General features: G+C 45.8%; 1 protein-coding gene across 1 annotated transcript in view; it reads right to left on the reverse strand.

Annotated features, from left to right (window-relative positions):
* Positions 1–19720, reverse strand: part of ADAMTS9 (ADAM metallopeptidase with thrombospondin type 1 motif 9) — a 934075-nt gene that overhangs the window by 684138 nt on the left and 230217 nt on the right. The window contains 1 exon segment of the mRNA XM_078661546.1: positions 12041–12203. Within this exon segment, the coding sequence (XP_078517672.1) occupies positions 12041–12203 (163 nt within the window).

Below are 19720 nucleotides of genomic sequence, written 5' to 3' on the forward strand. Positions count from 1 at the left end.
TGTGTATTTTAAGGTTTTGGGAGCAATCTTCTTCCCCAACACGTGAGAATAGACAACAAGATCTGTTAACGATATCACTGCACAAACACATTGTCTACAGATTATTAGACCAAAAACATATTTTTGATGCAATTACCAATCTGCCAGGGGTGGCATATTTCTTTTTGTACCCGTGTTATACGGTTCTTCATAGAGAGTTAGTTTTACTTGTTGTTCTGCCTTGAGAATTGAAATACAAAATGAAAGCAATGGCAGTCACTAAATAAGGTGACAACATGTGGAATATAAAAAAAAAGCAGATCCGCAAAAGACTGAGAACTGCTTCTTTCGCTGTTTATTACGTCTTGGCCCGGGTTCACCAGTGGAGGCACTAAGGGCTAAGTTAGACCTACACAGCATGGATTCTGTGATTTCTCTAAAACCTGTTCTGTACTGGGTACGGCTATGGACATATGCTTTAATTCTAGCTTACTTAACATCATTCCTCAACATTTGGACCAAGAGAGATGATCTAAAATGACAAGGGGAGTGGTGTGGCGCCACAGCCATGGCGACTGACGCTGGACGCTGGTGATCACGGTTCGATCCCTGGCTCCGGAGGCAGGTGTCTGCCCAGCACCATGCGACTCTGGGCAATAGCTTGCTTAATCTTCCCAACAGCCCCCAGAGCCTTGAGACCCCTTCGGGGGTGATTCGTGCTCTATACAAATACTGGATTTACATTTTATTTTAATTACATTGATTAAAACATATCTTTCAAACTATGAAAGAAATAGTTATGCAATTATTTTTGGGAGAACCCAACATCAAGGAACAGATCTTGCTCTTCAACAATTAAAATGCATTATTGGGAGTCAACCCTGATAAAAACACTTTCAATCAGTGGGATGAAAACAAGTTACTTACCTGTAACTTTGGTTCCCCAGTATTGGTAACTTTCATAGATTCCCATGCTTTGTATCATTCCCAGTCGTCGGACTGGGAGTCTCGGTAATAAAAAATATCATAGTAGTAGGTACAAAAGAGAAAGGAAAGGCCTAGGCCTCACTCCCTTTTGTAACATATCAGCCTCTTTTTGTAAAAGAGACCAAACTCTAGGCGTCAGCCAATCAGAAGAGCCTCACCCTTAGAACCTTCCTGAAGGAACCTCAGAGCCTCAGATTTCCGTAGCCGTAGTGTGCTAGACACCATTCTTGCTGAAGGCTGAGCTTTCCCCGGGGAGGTGGGTGGGCGCATGGGAATCTATGAAAGTTACCAATACTGGGGAACCAAAGTTACAGGTAAGTAACTTGTTTTCTTACCCCAGTATTGGAACTTTCATAGATTCCCATGCTTTGTATCAGAATAGCAAGCAGTAAACACCATAAACACATTTTGTAAAGCAGTATACCATAACATTAGCCAGAAAAGTACAAAATGTGTCACCCATGGAAGGTGGGATAGAAAGAAAGCTCACCCATCACTTGAAGAGGTTTCTCAGGACAGCCTGGCCCACAGCCGCGTCATCCTGCTGCAATGACTCTAAGCAATAATGCTTAGTGAACGTGTGCACGCTGCTCCAGGTAGCAGCTCTGCAGATGTCCTTGATATGTACCCCCGCAAAGAGGGCCGTAGAAGAAGCCACTGATCTCGTCGAGTGAGCACGGATCTTGCCCACTAGAGGTTTTCCTGCTAACTTGTGGCAATGCAGAATGGCACTTGAAATCCATCTCGAGATCCCCTATTTAGACAGAGGGAGACCTTTGTTTGGACCGCCGAAAGCAATGAACAATTGTGAAGATTTTCTAAAGTCTTTGGTTCGGTCCATGTAGAACTTTAGACAGCGTTGCAAATCCAGAGTGTGCAATGTCTTTTCTGCTGGAGTGACTGGGTTCGGAAAAAATGTCTTTAGTATGACCGGCTCATTTAGGTGAAAGTCAGTGGGGACCTTGGGAATGAACCTTGGGTTCGTCCTTAAGATGGTAGTGTTCTTTTTGAACTGCAAAAACGGTTCTTGGATAGTGAGGGCTTGCATCTCCCCCACTCGCCTCGCTGATGTGAGGGCTAAGAGTAAAGCTAACTTCCATGATAAGAATTTTAGGTCTGAGCGGTGAATCGGCTCAAAAGGTCCCTTCATTAGTTGAGCCAGGACTAAGTTTAGATGCCATGTTGGAGGAGGAGATCGCACTGGCGGATAGACCCTGAACAGGCCTTTGAGGAATTGTTTGACAATTCTTGCAGACCACAACGAAGGACCAGAATCAGATCTTCTGAATCTCGAAATTGCCGCTAAATGAACCTTGATAGTAGAATGGGACAGATTAGACTTAGCTAGCGAGAGTAGGTAAGGTAGGAGCTGATGAGGTTTTGACGTGAAAGGATCAATCTTTTCTTTTTTGCACCAGATACAGAATCTTTTCCACTTCAGTCTGATGTTTTGTTTGTGGACGGAGCCCTTGCCTGAGAGAGGATGTCTTTGACCTCATTGGAAAGAGGAACATTCATGTATTCTCGCTGGTCAGGAGCCATGCAGTCAGGTGCAACGATCTTGGGTCTGGATGCCAAACTTGTCCTTCGGACATTGCCAGGAGATCCGGAACATCTTCCAGCCTTATCGGAGGTACTAGCGATAGCAGATGGAGCTCGGTGTACCAGAATTGTCTTGGCCATGCCGGGGCTATAAGGATGAGCTTGCATGGTTCCGACCTCATTTTCCTGAGGAGACGAGGAAGCAGGGGAATCGGTGGAAATGCATAGAGAAACCTCCCCGTCCAGGCTATCGATAGGGCATTGCCCAATGAGCCTTGGTGATGGACCCTGCTGGCGTAGGCTAGGCACTTTTTGTTGGTCGGCGTTGCAAAAAGGTCCACCTCTGGTGTGCCCCATTTTTGAAAGAGTAGATCTATTACTTGTTGTTTCAGCTCCCACTCGTGACTGACTGAGGCGAGCCTGCTCAGCCTGTCGGCTCCCTCGTTGAGCACTCCTGGTAAGTGCTCCGCCTTTAGAGAAATTCCGTGAAGAATGGTCCATTCCAGAATCTGTTGAGCCTCTCGCGACAAGGGGAGTGACCTCGTCCCTCCTTCCTTGTTCACATAATGCATAGCCGTGGTGTTGTCCGTCCTGACTAGCACCTGTGAACCCTGGAGACGCGGAAGAAAGGCTTGAAGGGCTAGCCTGATCGCTCTCAGCTCCAACAGGTTGATGTGTAGCGTTTGGTCGCTTGGAGACCAATGGCCGCTGACCTGCAGGTCCTGCATCACTGCTCCCCATCCCTCCAATGACGCATCCGTCGTCAGTATGTGAGGTGATGGAACGCTTGCGAAGGATAGACCTTGGCATAAGTTCTGTGGATTCGACCACCAAAGCACCGCCTCCTTCATCTCTCGAGTGACCATTACTTTGTCGTCGAACGATCCGTGCACTTGCTGCCACTGGAGGTCCAGTTGCTCCTGCAGGGGGCGCATCCGGAGCCTGCAGTGCGGGATCAGGGGTATACAAGATGACATCACCCCCAACAGCGACTTGTAGCTGCGTACAGAAAGACACTTTTTTCTTTGAAGGCTTCCTGCTAATCTTTGCAGTTTCTGTACCCTTTCTCGAGTAGGAAATGCTTTTGAGAGCCGCGAATCCAACATCGCTCCCAGGAACCGCGCTGTCCGTGACGGCAGCAGCGTGGATTTCTCCATGTTCAAGGTGAGACCCAGATTTTGGAACAGAGTGGTGCAAGCCTGCACCGCGTCCTGCGCTAATGCTCTGGTCGGGGCCTTTAGTAACCAATCGTCCAGGTAAGGGAAGACCTGGAAGTGGTTTTTCCGCAGAAATGCTGCTACAGGTGCCAGCACCTTCGTAAAAATCCTTGGAGCAGAGCGAAGGCCGAACGGCAAGACTCTGAACTGAAAATGGCTCTTGGCTACTGTGAAGCGTAGGAACCTTCTGTGCGCTGGGTGAATCGGGATATGGAAGTACGCATCCTCCAGATCGAGTGTGGCCATATAATCCCCCGGGTTGACCATTTTCAAAACGTCCTGTAGGGATACCATCCTGAAGGATAAGGAGATGAGATAGGCATTTAGCTCCCTGAGGTCCAGGATGGGGCGCCATTTCTCCTGCGTTTTTCTCACCAGGAAGAACCTGGAATAGAAACCGTGGCCCTGTTGATTGGAGGGAACCGGCTCTATCGCTCCTTTGCGGAGCATTTGTTGTACCTCTAGCCGCAGGAGATGCAGATGTTTTGAAGGAATGGCTGATGGGGGTCTGGGTGGAGGGACTTCCGTAAACTCCAAAGTATGTCCCCGTCTGATGATGTTGAGCACCCAACGGTCCGATGTAATTTGGGACCAGTTCAGAAGGAATTTTGACACCCTGCCTCCAACTGATGATCTCTCGGAGGAGGGAGCAGTAGGCAGAGCCAGAAGGCCGCTATTGGCGTTTGGACGAGTCTCGTCCACGGGCCGCTTGCTTGCCTTTGTTGTAAGGCCGTGAATAACCAGAGGACTGGCCCTGCCTTTGTTGGTATGACTGGCGATTCGGCTGGTACCCAGAGCTGTTCGAAGAATAGCGCTGTTGTTGGTATGCGCCTCTGTAGGTGCCACCTCTGCCTCTTGTGCCCCTAAAAGGAGTTTTGCGGTACTGGAGTGTTCCCAGCGATCTAGCTGTCTCCGTGTCCTTTTTGATGTCTTGCAGCGTGTCGTCGATCAATTTGCCGAAGAGTGCCTCGCCATCAAAAGGTAGATCAAGGACCTTGTTTTGGATTTCTGGCCGAAACCAAGTCGCTTTTAGCCACCCTTGGCGTCTTAATACTGCCGCTCCTGCCAAAGCTCTAAAGGACGTTGTGGCAATGTCCATGGCACAGTCTATTATCTCCATGGAGACCGCTTCACCTTCTTGCAAGGTTTTCTTGGCTTCCAGCCCGTTTTCTGGTGTAAGCTGATCCAAATAGGGAGCTATATCGCACCATAACTGGCGATCATATCGTCCCAATATTGCCAAAGCATTGGCGGCGCGAACCAGAAGGCTAGCAATGGATGAAAATCTCTTGCCTGTGTTATCCAGCCGCCGTCCATCCTTGTCAGGAGGGGCTGTCAAGGGAGCAGAAGGGTTCCGTGACTTCCTTTGCGCCGCTTGTGAGATTACAGAGTCCGGCTTGGGATGACCTGTCAGGGCAGCCGGTCCATCATCCGGCGCTTTATACTTTTTGTCAAGGCGCGGTAGCACAGGGACCACCGTCGCTGGGTTTTGCATGGTCTTCAAACCCTCCTTCCATAGATGTTCCACAATCGGAATGGACCTCGTAGTCTTGCAGTGAGTGTCTTTAAAATCGTACAAGAAACAGTCTGTGGTTTCCGCAGGCAATACCAACTTAAATCGGCCGGCTGCACGTTCCATCAGTTGGTGAAAACTGCCAATGTCAGCAGGAGGAGAATCACCTAGGTCTTGGTGGGGCGAAGCTGGATCCGGGATGATGTAGTCATTGTATTCATCCCCTTCCTGATCCGAGTCCTGATTATCACCGGATGACGCATCCGTATCATTATCATGATCCCCATCCGGATCATCCGCTGTTCCAGACGCAGCCTGGGGCACTGGCCGCTGTGGTTGAGGAGGAGTCTGCACTGGGTGTACAGGAGGGACAATTGAAGAGTGGTCCTTTACTGGTGTTGACGGATTAGACCTCCTCGGCGCTGGTCGCTCGGCCTTGGACTTGTAGTCTTGCAACATCTTGTGCAGGTCATGCAGGAAGGACGTCGGGACTGAAACCATGTCTTGTGATTCACAGTCCATTAAGTGGTCTGTTTGTGGGTAGTCACCTCCACCTTGTTCATATGCCTCCTCTGAGTCCGTCTCTTGACTTTTAATGAGAAGCTGAGATGGGCTATTCGCATAATCAAAGCCATCCTGACCGTCTCCCTCAGAGTACTCCTGGTCTAGCAACATCGTTGGGGGTAATGAGGTCACCCTCCTTGGGGATGTCATTTCAGGCGTGATCCTTGTGAGAGATATTGTTACCCTTCTCTCTGCAGCCAGTATCGTTGGCTGGTCCGTCGACGCCGGTGAAATCCTCGTCGATGAGATAGGAATAGTAGATGTCGTCGTCGACGCCACCGACGACGAGCCCGCCGTCGATGTAGAAATTGTTGTCGTCGTCGAAGCACTCGTCGACGACATGACCGTCGTCGACACCGTCGTCGACGTCGTCGACACCGTCGTCGACGATGATGGTTTCTTCGTCGACGATGTCTTCGCCTTCGTCGACGATGTCGTCGGCATACTTCCCGTCGACGCTGCCGTCGTCGAGCTCTTCTTACACGACGACGAAGCTTTCGTCGTCGACGCTCCCGCCGACGAGCCCGTCGACGGGACCAATTGGAGCTTGGGCTTCATTTTCGTCGTCGACGGAGCCACCGTCGACGAAGTCTTCGTCGTAGAGGACTTGGAACTCCTCTCTGAAGAGTGTGAAGAGGGTCTCTTGAAGGCTGGGTCAGTCTTCTCACCCTTAGGAGGCGAAACCAGTTCTGCCTTGCCCGACCCACTGTGGTGGGGGGAACCTCCTGAACCCCGGCCATCAGACTCCCTGGGGGTCTTCTTTGAAGCCTTAGAGGGGCGCCCAATAGAGGAAGATGGGGAACCTCTACCCCTTTTCACTGACCTGCTAGAGGAAGCACAGGACGCCGATTCCTCCTCATCACTGGAAACTCCATGTTTCTTTTCCTTCTGCCTCTGCAACCATGTAAGAAGCCTTCCAGCACGATCTCTCAAGGTCTTGGTGGAGAGAGTGCGGCAAATCTTACAGTCCTCTGCCTTGTGATCTGGATACAGGCAGTAGATGCAATCCTTGTGTTTGTCTTCCACAAACAGCCTTTTCTTCCCACAGGTGGAACAGGGCTTGAAAAGGGCTTTCTTCTTCTCAACCTCCGACATTTTGAAGAAGAAAGAGTTTCCTGAAGAAACCTGAAGAAAATTCTGAAGAAATATCTGTAGAAATGAGTTTTAAAGAGTAGAAATAGAGCAGAGCTCAATGGAGACTCCCTAGCACAACGTGCGGTAGAAAATCTGAGGCTCTGAGGTTCCTTCAGGAAGGTTCTAAGGGTGAGGCTCTTCTGATTGGCTGACGCCTAGAGTTTGGTCTCTTTTACAAAAAGAGGCTGATATGTTACAAAAGGGAATGAGGCCTAGGCCTTTCCTTTCTCTTTTGTACCTACTACTATGATATTTTTTATTACCGAGACTCCCAGTCCGACGACGGGGAATGATACAAAGCATGGGAATCTATGAAAGTTCCAATACTGGGGTAATCTACTAAATCAGTGCCTAAGTAGTACGGTCTCAATCACTTACGAAGCATACTTGGACTGCATATAGGTCGAGATAAAAAGAAGTCGCTACATATAATTCAGACTAAGAGTGCTACTAGTCAAAAAAGAGACCCAACAATAAGAACTACCCTGGCCTTTGTAACTGTGAGATAGGAGGCCAAGTGACCTTGAAGCATTTGTGCTATTTTGCACTAAACCTTTGTCCGCAAGGAAGCAGCTTGTCTGTCCAATTTTTAACAACAATTAGCAAAGCCAATAGGTCTTGTCAATGCAAAAAATATTGACTTTGGCAATGTGTTTTAGCCATTATGTGCACCAGTGTGGCTGCTGATCAGCCTGGCTTAAAGTTAATGGTGCGGAGGAGGGTGGGGTAGACCATAGTGGGGCATACTGGGGTAGAAAGGAATGAGGTAGAGTGGAGTGGGCTAGTTTGCCATTGAGTGGAGTGGGGGTAGAGTAATGTAAAATGGAGTGGGGTGGATTGAGGTAGACTGGAGTGTGAAGTTGGGTAGATTAGCATGGTAGATTGGAGTGAGGTAGATTGAATTGGAGTAAATTGGGGTGGAGTGGGGTAGGTGGAGTGGGGCGAATAGGGGTGGAATGGGGTAGACTGGAGAGAAGTCGTATGGTGTAGATTAGAGTGGGGTAGATAGGAGTAGGGTAGATTGAGGTACAGTGGAGTGTGATATATTGGGGTAGAGTGGAGTGGGGAATATTGTGGAAGAGTGGAGTGGAGTGGATTGTGGAAGAGTGGAGTGGAGTGGATTGTGGAAGAGTGGAGTGGGGTATACTGGGGTGTGGTCTGGTAGATTGGAGTAGGTTAGATTGGGTAGATTATAGAAGGGTAGAATAGAATGAAATGGGATAGATGGGGTAGTTTGGAGTGGGGTAGATAGGGGTACAGAGTGGAGTGGTGTACATTGGAGGAGTAGGGTAGATTGGAGTGGTGTGATGTACATTGGAATGGAGTGGGATATATTGGGATGGAGTGGGATATATTGGGATAGAGTAGAGTAGGGTAAATTGGAGTGGAGTAGAGTGGGGTGGGGTAGATTGAAATGGGGAAGTGGCATAGATTGACTTGGTGTTGATTAGGGTATGGTGGGGTAGATTGGAGTGAAGTAGACTGGAGTGGGTTAGACTAGAGTGGGGTAGACTGGGGTATAGTGAAGTGGGATATATTGGGAAAGATTGGAGTTGGGTAGATGTGGGAGGCGTGCAGTGGACTGGGGTAGACTAGAGTGCAGCGGGGTAGATGGGAGTGGTGAGGAGTATACAGGAGTGAAGAGAAGTAGATATGAATGGAGTGAGGTAGATTAGGGTGGGTGGGATAGAGTGGCTTGGGGTAGAGTGGACCGGGGAAGATTGGAGTGGGGTGGATTGGGTGAATTATGGTGGAGGGGAGTGGAGTAGATTGGAGTGAGACAGGAAATAGGTGGTTTGGATAGGGTAGTGTGGGGAAGATTGGGGTAGGTGTGGTAGATTGGAGTGACGTAGATTAGGTTAGAATGGGGCAGATTTAAGTAGGGTTGTTTGGGGTGGAGTGGTGTAGGGTAGATTGGAGTGGGATGGAGTATGGTGCGATGGTTAGATTGGACTGGAGTGTGCTAGAGTGGAGTGGCATGTGATAGATTGGAGTGAAGTGGAGTGGAGTGGAGTAGATTGGGTAAAGTGGAAGAGAGTGTGGTAGATTGGGACAGAGTGAACTGAGGTGGTTTAGAGTGGGTAGATTGGAGTGGGGTAGATTGGGGTGGAGTGGAGCTGGACAGATTAAAGTGAAGTTTAGATTGGAGTGGAGTGAGATAGATTGGAATGGAGTGGGGTAGATTGGAATGGAGTGGGGTAGATTTGGGTGGAGTGGGGTAGATTTGGGTGGAGTGGGGGTAGATTGGGTGGATTAGTGTTGGGTAAAGTGGATTGCAGTGGGGTAGTCTGGAGTGGGATATCCTGAAGAGGTATAATTTGAGTAGGGTTGTTTCGTGTGGGATAGATTGAAGTAGAGTGAGGTAGATTGGAGTGGGGTAGATAGGGGTGGAGTGGAGCTGGACAGATTAAAGTGAAGTTTAGATTGGAGTGGAGTGAGATAGATTGGGGATGAGTAGGGTAGATTGGAATGGAGTGGGGTAGATTTGGGTGGAGTGAGGTAGATTGGGTGGATTAGTGTTGGATAAATTGGATTGCAGTGGGGTAGTCTGGAGTGGGATAGCCTGAAGAGGTATGATTTGAGTAGGGTTGTTTGGCGTGGGATAGATTGGAGTGGAGTGAGGTAGATTGGAGAAACGTGGGTTGTATTAAATTAGAGTGGGGTAGATTGAGTGGAGTGGAGTAGGTAGGGGTCATTTGGAGTAGATTAGGGTGAGGAAGATTAGGGAGGGGTAGATTGGAGCAGGGTTGATTGGGGTGGGGTAGATTGGCGTGGGGGAAGTAGGGTAAATTGGAGTGGAGTGGGATAGATTTGAGAGGAGTGTAGTAGGTTGGAGTGAAGTGGAGTGGGATAGATTTGAGTTGAGTGTGGTAGAGTGGAGTGGGGTCGATTGGGTGGGTTGGAGTTTGGTACATTGGAGAGGATTGGGGTAGATTGGAGTGGGGTCGATTGTGGTAGAATGGACTGGGGGAAAATGTGGTGGAATAGGATAGATTGGAGTAGAGTAGATTGTAGCAAAGTATGGTGGTGAAATGTGGGGTTCATTGAAGTGGAGTGGGATAGACTGGAGTGGAGTGGGGTGGAGTGGTGTAAGTGGTGGGGATTGGAGGGGCGTGGAGTGACATGTTGTATCATGGAGTGAGTGGCGTAGATTGCAGTTGTGTGGCGTGGTGTGTTTTAGAGTGGAGGAGCGTAGAGTGGAAGGCATGTCAGAGTGGTGTGTTGCAGTAAGGAGTGACGTGGCATAGAGTAGAAGGGCAAAGAGTGGAATGGAGTGGCATAGTGTGCATGGTGTGGTGGCACACTGCCTTTAGAGGCAACACATTTTCAATTGAAATGACTCTTATATATGCACTGAAATACGGTTTTACTGGACACAAATGATAATGTGTCCATATGTCATCACCTTATGTATTATTGTGTTTTGATTGTATTCAAATATTTGGTTCCACCACACTTCAGAATTACAAAAAAAGAATGTGCTTCATTTGTACTACACAGTTGTGGGCTACAAAACAAATTTCCTACACCCTCTCTTCTTACATGGATATTCTGCAGTATTGTCACATACAATTTCTCACTTTCAAGCCAGAGAAAGAAAAATAAACAGCAAGCTACCTTGGAAGAGAGAACTTGACATTTGACCTCTGTCTTTGAATGCACAACAAATGTGCCAAGACAAGAACAAGATTTGAAGGCCTGTTTCTAGAAAGTGAGTTCATGGAAGAATACAGAAAACAGGGTCGGTTTGTGCAACGGGATGGATGAACTCTAGCTAGACAGCCTAAAACAAATCAATTCAGCAAATAAAAAGCCAGAAAATGTGAGTTACAAACCACAAAGCCAATGGTAAGCAATGGGCGGAATGTATTCCTAGGTCAGCTTTCAGAATGACCCCAAGATGTCTTTAGCAAACATGGCATCTTTGCGGTACGAAAGACTTCGACCTAAAAAGCACAACATAAGACTATGCAGTGATACCATGTCCTTTGTTACCGGACAGATTCTGGTGCTGTTTTCACGCCTCTAGCCTCCGACATTGTCTCGGCTGGCTTGAAACACAACTAGACATGACCTTCTTTAACCGGATGTTTGGATGAACTATTCTTGAGAGATTACTGCACTATAGTGTATTTAACTGTCTAAATGAATCAATTGTAAGTGAAGAATTGTATGTTAATGTTTTCAATTGATTTAATTTATACAGATTCGTTTTAAATGTATGGCTTCTTAGCTTAATCAATAAAGTATGTATCTACGTAAATAATCACAGCAGCCAATAAATAATCACTGCATCCATTTCTGTATATGACTGTTATGTGATGTATTGGGATTCATGTTTGAGCTTGTGGTGCAAATAAAGTTTTGTAACAAAAACAAATTCTAATATTCTGTAATGTGGCTCATCATACCCAACCAAGAGAAATTAGGTCAATCAATTTCAAAATCTGGAATTAAAATGGGAAGCCAGCAGAGTTTGGCATTTTCACGTCATTGCATGTGCCCACTCAAAACAGGGACACAAAGGGTACCAGTTAAACGGTTGCTTAAAAAGAAGAAACGCCACTTTCATTTGTATATGAGCATACACTACATCATTTCTGCAAATAATTACTTGTGTCATAAACTTCAAAACTGTGATACTTTTACACAAGGACTTTTTTCTGACGCAAAAAAGCATATTTTAACGATGATTTTGTGTTTTGATAAATAGCACTAAGTAAAATTAAAGTTACATTTCTTGTAACATCCAAGTGAAATTTGTTATTCTGGCACATACATTGACTTCGTGTGTACCCTCTTGGAAAATAATGAAATCGGCAGTAATTGTACATAAAAACCTTGGTAAAATGAAGAGAACATTAAGAAAAATTAGCCATAGGCAGAGAAACCTTTGTATGCCACAGGTTTTTCTGCCATGGCCCTATAGCATTCAGAAGTATGTATAAAGGAGTACATCTCCGATTTGATAGGCATAAAAAGAACCTGTAGACTTCGTATTAAATTAAGTGGGTTTCTGGTGCACTCATTAATATGTTCATTGAAATAGGTGTATAAGAAATAACAAAACCATTTTACATTGCTGATATCAAGTGAAGCATACCTGATGTATCACAGGTAAACGATTCCTTCGCCGAATTTTTCCGTGATGCACTTTGTCTGAATACAATATGGGGTTTGTTGTGTTCTTCTTCATAGTGTTGTCCATCCTTTGATAGCAGCGGTTCAACAAAATAGGCTGCATCTTGAGACCTAAATGTGCCTAGCTGAAATAAAAAATATATATATATATGAGAAACTAAAGGTTAAAATCCTGACAAATTCTCAAATTAAAAACAGGACATAATAGATTTCAAAGCAAACATTTTCCACACCCATATTTTAAAGAGTTCACCTTGCAATTTGTCCGTGCTATCGTTTTTTAGCACGTCCAGAATGAATAGAAAATTGGGGCAAATAGCGACGCCTTACAATCTCAATGAACAATACCGTTCTGCATTATATGAAGTGCCAAATCAGAAACACTTAGGAACTGTGATTAAAAAATAAATGCGTTGATGCTCACCAGGAAAGTCAATGAACAGGCCTACATTTCTGTGCGCACTAATTAACGGGAGGTAGAGGCCATAATACCGCCAGAAATACACCAGCCCTTATTATACATGCAATTGGATGTTGCTTTCGGTGCCTCCATGAGAGGGAAGAAGCGACGCCCCTCTGCTGGAGAGCAGGAAACATAAAAAATAAAATGGTAATAAAATAGGTTTATTACCATTTTATTTTTCGAGCTTGTAGCAGCTTATTCTGAGGCCGAGAAAGAAGTTGGGAAGAGTAGTGTGCTCTTCAGTTTAATGTGCGCATGTCACTTTGGCCTGCTGTCTTGCGATGGCCAGACTGATTTGCGCACATAAAACACTTCAACAGAGCTGTCTTAGACAGCTACTTGGAGTGAATGCATAGGCCCCCCGTGCTTCAACGAGCATCGAACCAGCGTGCTCCAGCTAATCCTGGTGCTTCTTTCATGCTGTCTGAGCTGTACAAGAGCAGCGTCAGGAATGGTAGGGAAGAGTTGCTGTCTGGAGCTCTAGGAGCCTGTGCTTCCGGGATGAAGAGGATCACTGAGCACGAGGCACTAGGTAAGTTAATCTTTTAGTTTTTTTAGAAACTTGTTTAACTTACTGACAGGCACTGTGAGAAACATGCAGTGCTTAAAGTCTCAACTCCAGAGCTCTCAACCATAACCTGTTAAAAACGGACCACGATTGAGAGTTCTGAGCCTACGGGCACTGCTGTTTTTTATATGTGTCCATCAGTTGGTTAATATTCTACGTCGCCCCACCTGTTCTAATTGCAGTGTCCAGTCAATCAATCAATCTGGATTTGTATAGCGTGGCTAATCACCTGTGAGGGTATCTAGGTGCTGGAAAGTTGTGTGGTAAATAGTTGTGTGGAGGTATACCAGCCTGTGAGAGTGTCAGGAAGTTTATGCTGATAAAGTGCCAACCTAAGCCTTGCAAAAAATCTGGAGAGTGTGGACAGGGGCTGAAGAACATTCACACTTCTAACACACTCACTGAGGGAAAGAAGTCGAAGTGAAAATTTAAAATCTTCGTGCGTCTTGAAGAAAGACATTGGGAGCTGCTTTATGCAACTATACCAATGGAATGAATGCATTTAAGTTTCTGCACAAGAAAGGGTCGCTATGCAGTGAGGACAGAAGACTTACAAAATGGTGACACCCTGAAACATGAAGATGAGTCTGGGGACAGAATATCATTCATTATAGACCCATGAGCAAAATCAGGACCAGTTCAATTCACGCCCGTAACATAGAGATACTATCAAAATGAGACACTTCCTGTTGAAACAATAATAATTTGGAATTTCCCCTTGCTGCTGAGTCAGAATTTTCTTTCTATTGTTTAAGATATTATATGCTTCTCAAAAAAGTATAGGCTGTCATAGTGCCTGGGATATATTAATACACATATTTTCTAGACTATATAATAATCAAACCGACCCAAACCTTCCAAACATAAGTAGGTGACCAAGGGAAACTGTGTCTGTCATAGTAGCTGAAGTTTTTTATCCAGATTTCAGAAAGAACCTTTGTGCCATTTGTATATTCTTAGATTATCCTGATTTGCTGCTTTTTTACGTTTGGTGAAAAGAACACTATCATTTTGTGTGAAAATCACCATAGTTTAGGATCTGAAATTGAATTTGATGTTAAAACTGTCATATTGATTCAGAAAACCAAAATAATTCCAACTCGAACTGCCCTACAGACGTGCATTAGGGTAGTTTTTAGTTAGTTTAATTTGTAAATATTAAAAAATAACTGGAATACATAACTGGAGAGAAATCATTGTGAAACATGCAATTTGGAGCATGCATTCATTGAACGTTTGAGGCACATCTTAGTTTTTAGATTTTAAATGCAGACAATATAGTTGACATCTGTGCCAGATTTGAGGTGAAATAAAATCTAATGAAATGTAAAAAAAAGAAAGAACAAGCATTTGCAATGCAATAGGTCTCGCATTTATGCAAGTTTGAGCTACTGACATTGCAAATGACAATGCCTTTTATTTAGGTTTTGAAAACGAAAACAAAAATACAAAGCATTGTCGTTTGCAATGTCAATAGCTCAAACTCGCGTAAATGCGAGACCTATTGCATTGCAAATGCTTGTTATGTTTGGGATGCTCCTGAGCATACAAGTATCGAAGGAAGGGTCTGCTAAGTTCCATATGAAATAAAGTCCTTCCCTCAATCACAGAAAACCATTGCATACTGATGAGAAGTGTTGTTTGTAGTCAAACCAAATGCAAGCAGCAGGGTGACTAAAGATAATGTAGAAAGAATCTAGAGAATAATTGCTTGAGAAGCTGCATCTGTAAAGATGCGGAGGTGCTTAAACTGTAGTAAAAATTACTGTCTCAGATAAACAAGCAATCTGCTGTCTTGTACAACGGTCCAGTAAATGTAGACAAATAATCAAAGGAAAATGATTTAAAGGGGCATACTCTTACTCACAGGGCAAAACAAATACATAGTCCAATTACATTTCCTTATGCCTTTAATAAATAGTGTTTCGGGAGCAGACTGCTCTACGTAAGATGAAGAGCAGAAGTTGAAATTCAGAAGAAGATAAGAATGTCATGTTTTGCTGACATAAGATTACTTGTAAAGCATTTGATTCTTATGTGGCAAATTGAGGGCTAGTGACCTTGAACACCAGTTATAAGCAGGTTGATCTCTTGAAGCAAGCAAAACACCTGGTGCTTAATATGTATAGGAAACATGTGTTTTCAATGAAGTGAGGCAATGCTTTAGAAACGATGTGTTTAGTAGAGCGGATCCTGAATGCCTCATGAAAATGCAGATGATGGGAGGACCAAGGATTGCAACGTATCTCTTCTGTTCTCAGCTATTCTGACGCGGATCAAACACCCAGACAAACTCTACTTGCCTAGATGCCATTCCTTTAATAAAATGGTCTCGGATTTAAACAAGTGTTTCCCAGCCATCCGCCATCATGAAATAATCGCAGAGAAATCTAGTAGCTTGATAAAAAAAAAGCAGGCGCTGCCCGGGTGAGGAGCGAAGAAGCCCCTCCTGCCCGGCGTCGACGAGTCTTCCGTTTCTAGGCAACGGCCCCACCGGCACCAATCCCAGCGCGGCTCCTCGTCTGACGTCAGAGGAGCTGCGCTCGGGATTTCTGAGGCTCCCGAGGTTCCCGGGATGCGGCGGTGTTTACGGGGAGGCAACTTTGAATTTCCCTACAATGCCGCTGTGGGAGGCGGCGGTGATTTCAAACAGCGCTCCGTCTGGCACAGAGCTCCACAGTGCCTTCCCATGCGTAAGGGGAGAGGAGCCCAGTGAGTGGGGTTGAGGGTGGGGGTGTACGCGCGTGTGTCTGTTTGAGTGTGTCTGTGCGTGTGTCTGTTTAAGGGGGATGCGTGTGTGTATGCAGCGTGTGTCTGTTTAAGGGGGGGTGCGTGTGTGTATGCAGTGTGTGTATGTGCGCATGCGTGAGAGTGGCTTTGTTTGCGAATGGGAATATGAGGCACGGCGACGTGCGCGCTCCCGAGGTTAAATCTCAGCCAGGAAAAGCGCGTGGAACTCTGCTGTCCACATTCCCCCAAAAGTAACTACATAAGTTGTCTCGCCCTAGACAGCAAAGCTTCGCTTTGCTTTCGTCTAGGCGAGACCTACAAACGTTTAAAATTTAATCATTTTGACGTTTTGCATAAGTAGGATTAGGTGCAAGAAACTTCCAAGAAGGCTAGCAAACTTGGTCCAAAATAAGACATTGTCATACTTGAAAAATGTCGAACCTTAACTTTATCAAGAAATAACTAAAATATGAAAAATGTGCCCCACAAGTTTAGTAGCTCATTTAACTCATAAATAATACTGGATGTGTGATATTCACGGTTTGCGCCATTTGTGCATCACTCCAAGCTGCAGACCTCAGAATGGGGAAATAGCATGACATGGTTGAATATATTTTCCGCTGGTCCAAGCAGTGCAAAGTCAGAGTTTGTGCAGGTTAACAAACAATGATTCGGCACTCCCCTCAATGATACATATGTTTATAACAGACAGATTTTCAGAAACAGATCAGCAGGTTGATGTATAACTTCTTATTTCAAGGTTCTTCTTTTTAAAAATGACACGAAGTAGCCAACGCGTTTCGTCCTTACGGACTTCTTCAGGGCAGGTTGCCTGTACAATTTGGCCCAAGTTTTATTTGACATAAATTGTGTGGGCAAACATTAGCAGGATACGACATTAGCGACTGAGTTACAATCCATACAGTGATGAAGAAGTATGGACAGTTATTACTTTTTTGAAAGGCAGAGTTCTCCCAGGAGATATGGATTGGCTCAAAATTAAAAGAATAACACAGAACCCAAACAAGACTGTACATGATTACTATGAGAGTTTGTTACAAGTGTTTCAGCAGCACAGTGGACATGAATATCCTCAGAAGAGGGATATGTGGATCATCGTATCTCAGTTTGTTTTAGAGCTAAAGCCAGAGATCTGCTCGCACATAACTCAAAGCGTGATCTGTTGGCAAAATAAATCACTCAACGTAATCCTGAGATATGCAAAGTACTGTAGCGATGATTTGCAGAAATGGATAAAAGGGAAGCTCATGTTAGCACAAACAAAGCTGTCTCAGAAAGGTTTTCAGAATCCTTCTTTTGTAGGCTATCAAGGTAACATGCAAAGAAGTACTGTGCCACAGTCCGGGTTTCAGTGAAATCAAGGAGGAAAGGATGTCTTACAAGGTAGAGCTGTTCCTGTGAGTACAGGGTCTGGTACAGATATTGCTGCTATGAAAAAGGTCACAACTTGTCACATCTGCAAAAAGAACAGAAGATGGACAGAATGCAGAACAATGTCATACATTCACCCCAGTACAGAGATCTGGGCCGAAATCCATAATTATTTTTTTTTGCGCCCAATGCCATTCCAGGATGGACCCAGCCATATGCAAATCAGTTTTGACTCTGCTCCGTATGGGAACAGTCCAGCCCAAACTGCCAGGCCAGGTCCTCCCTGGACTGGAAACAAGTATCCAAGGACCAGTTGCAGGGGTTCACCCCTCATCAGCCAGGGTAGCTTGACTCCAGTGGCATGGAGAGCATGGGCCCACGTCTGGGCATACTCGTCCCACTTGGGGTGACAAATGCAAAAAGAACAATAAATGCCCTGAATGCAGAACAAGGTCATACATTCACCCCAGTACAGATATCTGGGCATAAATCCATAGTTTTTTTGCTACCCAAGCCATTCCAGTTTGGACCCAGCCATACGCAAATCAGTCTTGACCCTCCTCCCTATTGGAGTCACATTGGTCATAGAGTTGGGCATTGGAAGATGGAATGTCAATATAATCCTGATAATGCTGGAAGGTATGTGCAATTGCCGCAATGTATGCAAACTCAAAATGTTCCCGCACAGCAAATGCAGATGCCCATGCAGGGAAAGGCTCCCATGATGCCCGTTGCACCTGCACAAATGGGAAATTCTGGGTTTAATCTCAATCAAATGCCAAAGATGAATACTATTCCTATTCAAAGTGTCATGCCACAATTTCAGAATGTAAATCAGAATGCCTTACAACAATTCTCGTTATTTAAAACAAAAGGTTTGGGTTCAGAAAATTCTCAATGATGGTGCCAGAGAGGGGAAGAAGATTGTGTACTTGGTGCAGTCTAAGAGGTAGACTAGAGTAGCCAATGTGTAGATGCAGAAGTCTATGGCCACCCTGTATCATTTCTTATTGCTACTGCTGCTACCAGATCCATAGTTAGAATAGTGGAAGCTCCAGACTTACCTCTCTTGGGGAAAAAGTATCCAACTTGTAGGACTCCTAATAAACAAATCCAAAATCCAGTTTCCGAAAAGGTTCCAGTAAAAATAGGCTCATTTAAAGAAAAACACCAATATATTGTCTGTGATTAGAGTCCTGAGAACCTGTTAGGAAGGGATTGTGGGGGAGTGGGCGTAGCGGGCCGGAAAATCAGGCGAGGAGGCCGTAGGTAGTGGGCAATACTGGAAGTTTATTATCGTGAAACAACAAGGAATGTCACAAGCGAGAGGAAGGGAGGCTCCAGGCGATGTACTCTGGTCCGGCTCTTCTCTTCAGCTCGAGGTCTTTAGGCTCTCCAGGGATGGCTCCGATGACGGGAAGGATCCACGGAGGGCAGTAAGAGAGGAAACAAAAGTACAAGGGACCGTTAGTCCTATCCAGAACTCTACGCTGTGGATACCGCTCACCGTCACCCGGATAGTGCGAGGGGGGGAGGGGGGGGGGGCGGAAACAGGCTGTGAGGAAAGGAGGGTACCGGGAAAGGGAATACAGGGTAGGAAATAGAGAGGGTGCCAAGGTGGGACGTGAGAGGGACGGGTAGGGCTGCTGTGAGGTGCTATACAGTTTATACACAGTGCAGGGGAGGTGAGACTATGGAGAAGGGGGTATTTACAGGGACAACACAGGGACTCCTAATGAGTAGGGAATAAGAAGGTAAAAGGCACTCACGCGGTCCGCCGTAACTCTCCGGTGAGTTACGGCCGCTCTCCAGCCACCTCCGTTGGATTCCACCACTCCTCAGTCCACACGTCTTCTTCGCACGTCTGCTCTCCTTCTCCGTCTCCAGCCAGAGGGTCCTGCCACGATACTCCGACGATGGGTTCTCCTCGATCCTCGTTTTTATCCTGTGCTGGCGCTGCCTCGGGGGCGGGACTTCCGGGGTCAGCGCGATATGGTTCCTCCGGACCTGGTGCTCTGGTTGGTCCCTGCGGGAGAGAGAAGGGCGGGGTTTCGTTGGTCATGGCTGGTGTTCCGAGTCCGGTCTCGGCTATGGCGTTTTGGCTCTGGAGTTGCAGTCCCGGAGGTAATGGACGAGGTATGTGCGGGGGAGGGTGGCCCCCGATGTGGGGTCTTCGGGACGCCGTCTCACAGGGATTTATTGTACAAGTTAAATTGAACTATCTATTGTACACCGGATGGTGTGACGCTCCAAATGCATGATGAGCATGTAGAGTTTAAATTAATAAAACAACAGGTTGATACAGCTATGGTCCCCTTGATAACTATCAATGAAGAAACTGAGTATTCAAGAGAAATGGTAAACGCAGGTGTCTGGGATTTTACAGGGAAAAATATTGGACTAATTAAAGGTGTAGAATCAGTTTGAATCACTATGAAATCAAACCCAGCACAGCCCAGAACACCACCATACCATTTGACACGAGACAA

This window comes from Lissotriton helveticus, chromosome 9 (assembly GCF_964261635.1).
Source record: "Lissotriton helveticus chromosome 9, aLisHel1.1, whole genome shotgun sequence".
NCBI lineage: Eukaryota > Metazoa > Chordata > Amphibia > Caudata > Salamandridae > Lissotriton > Lissotriton helveticus.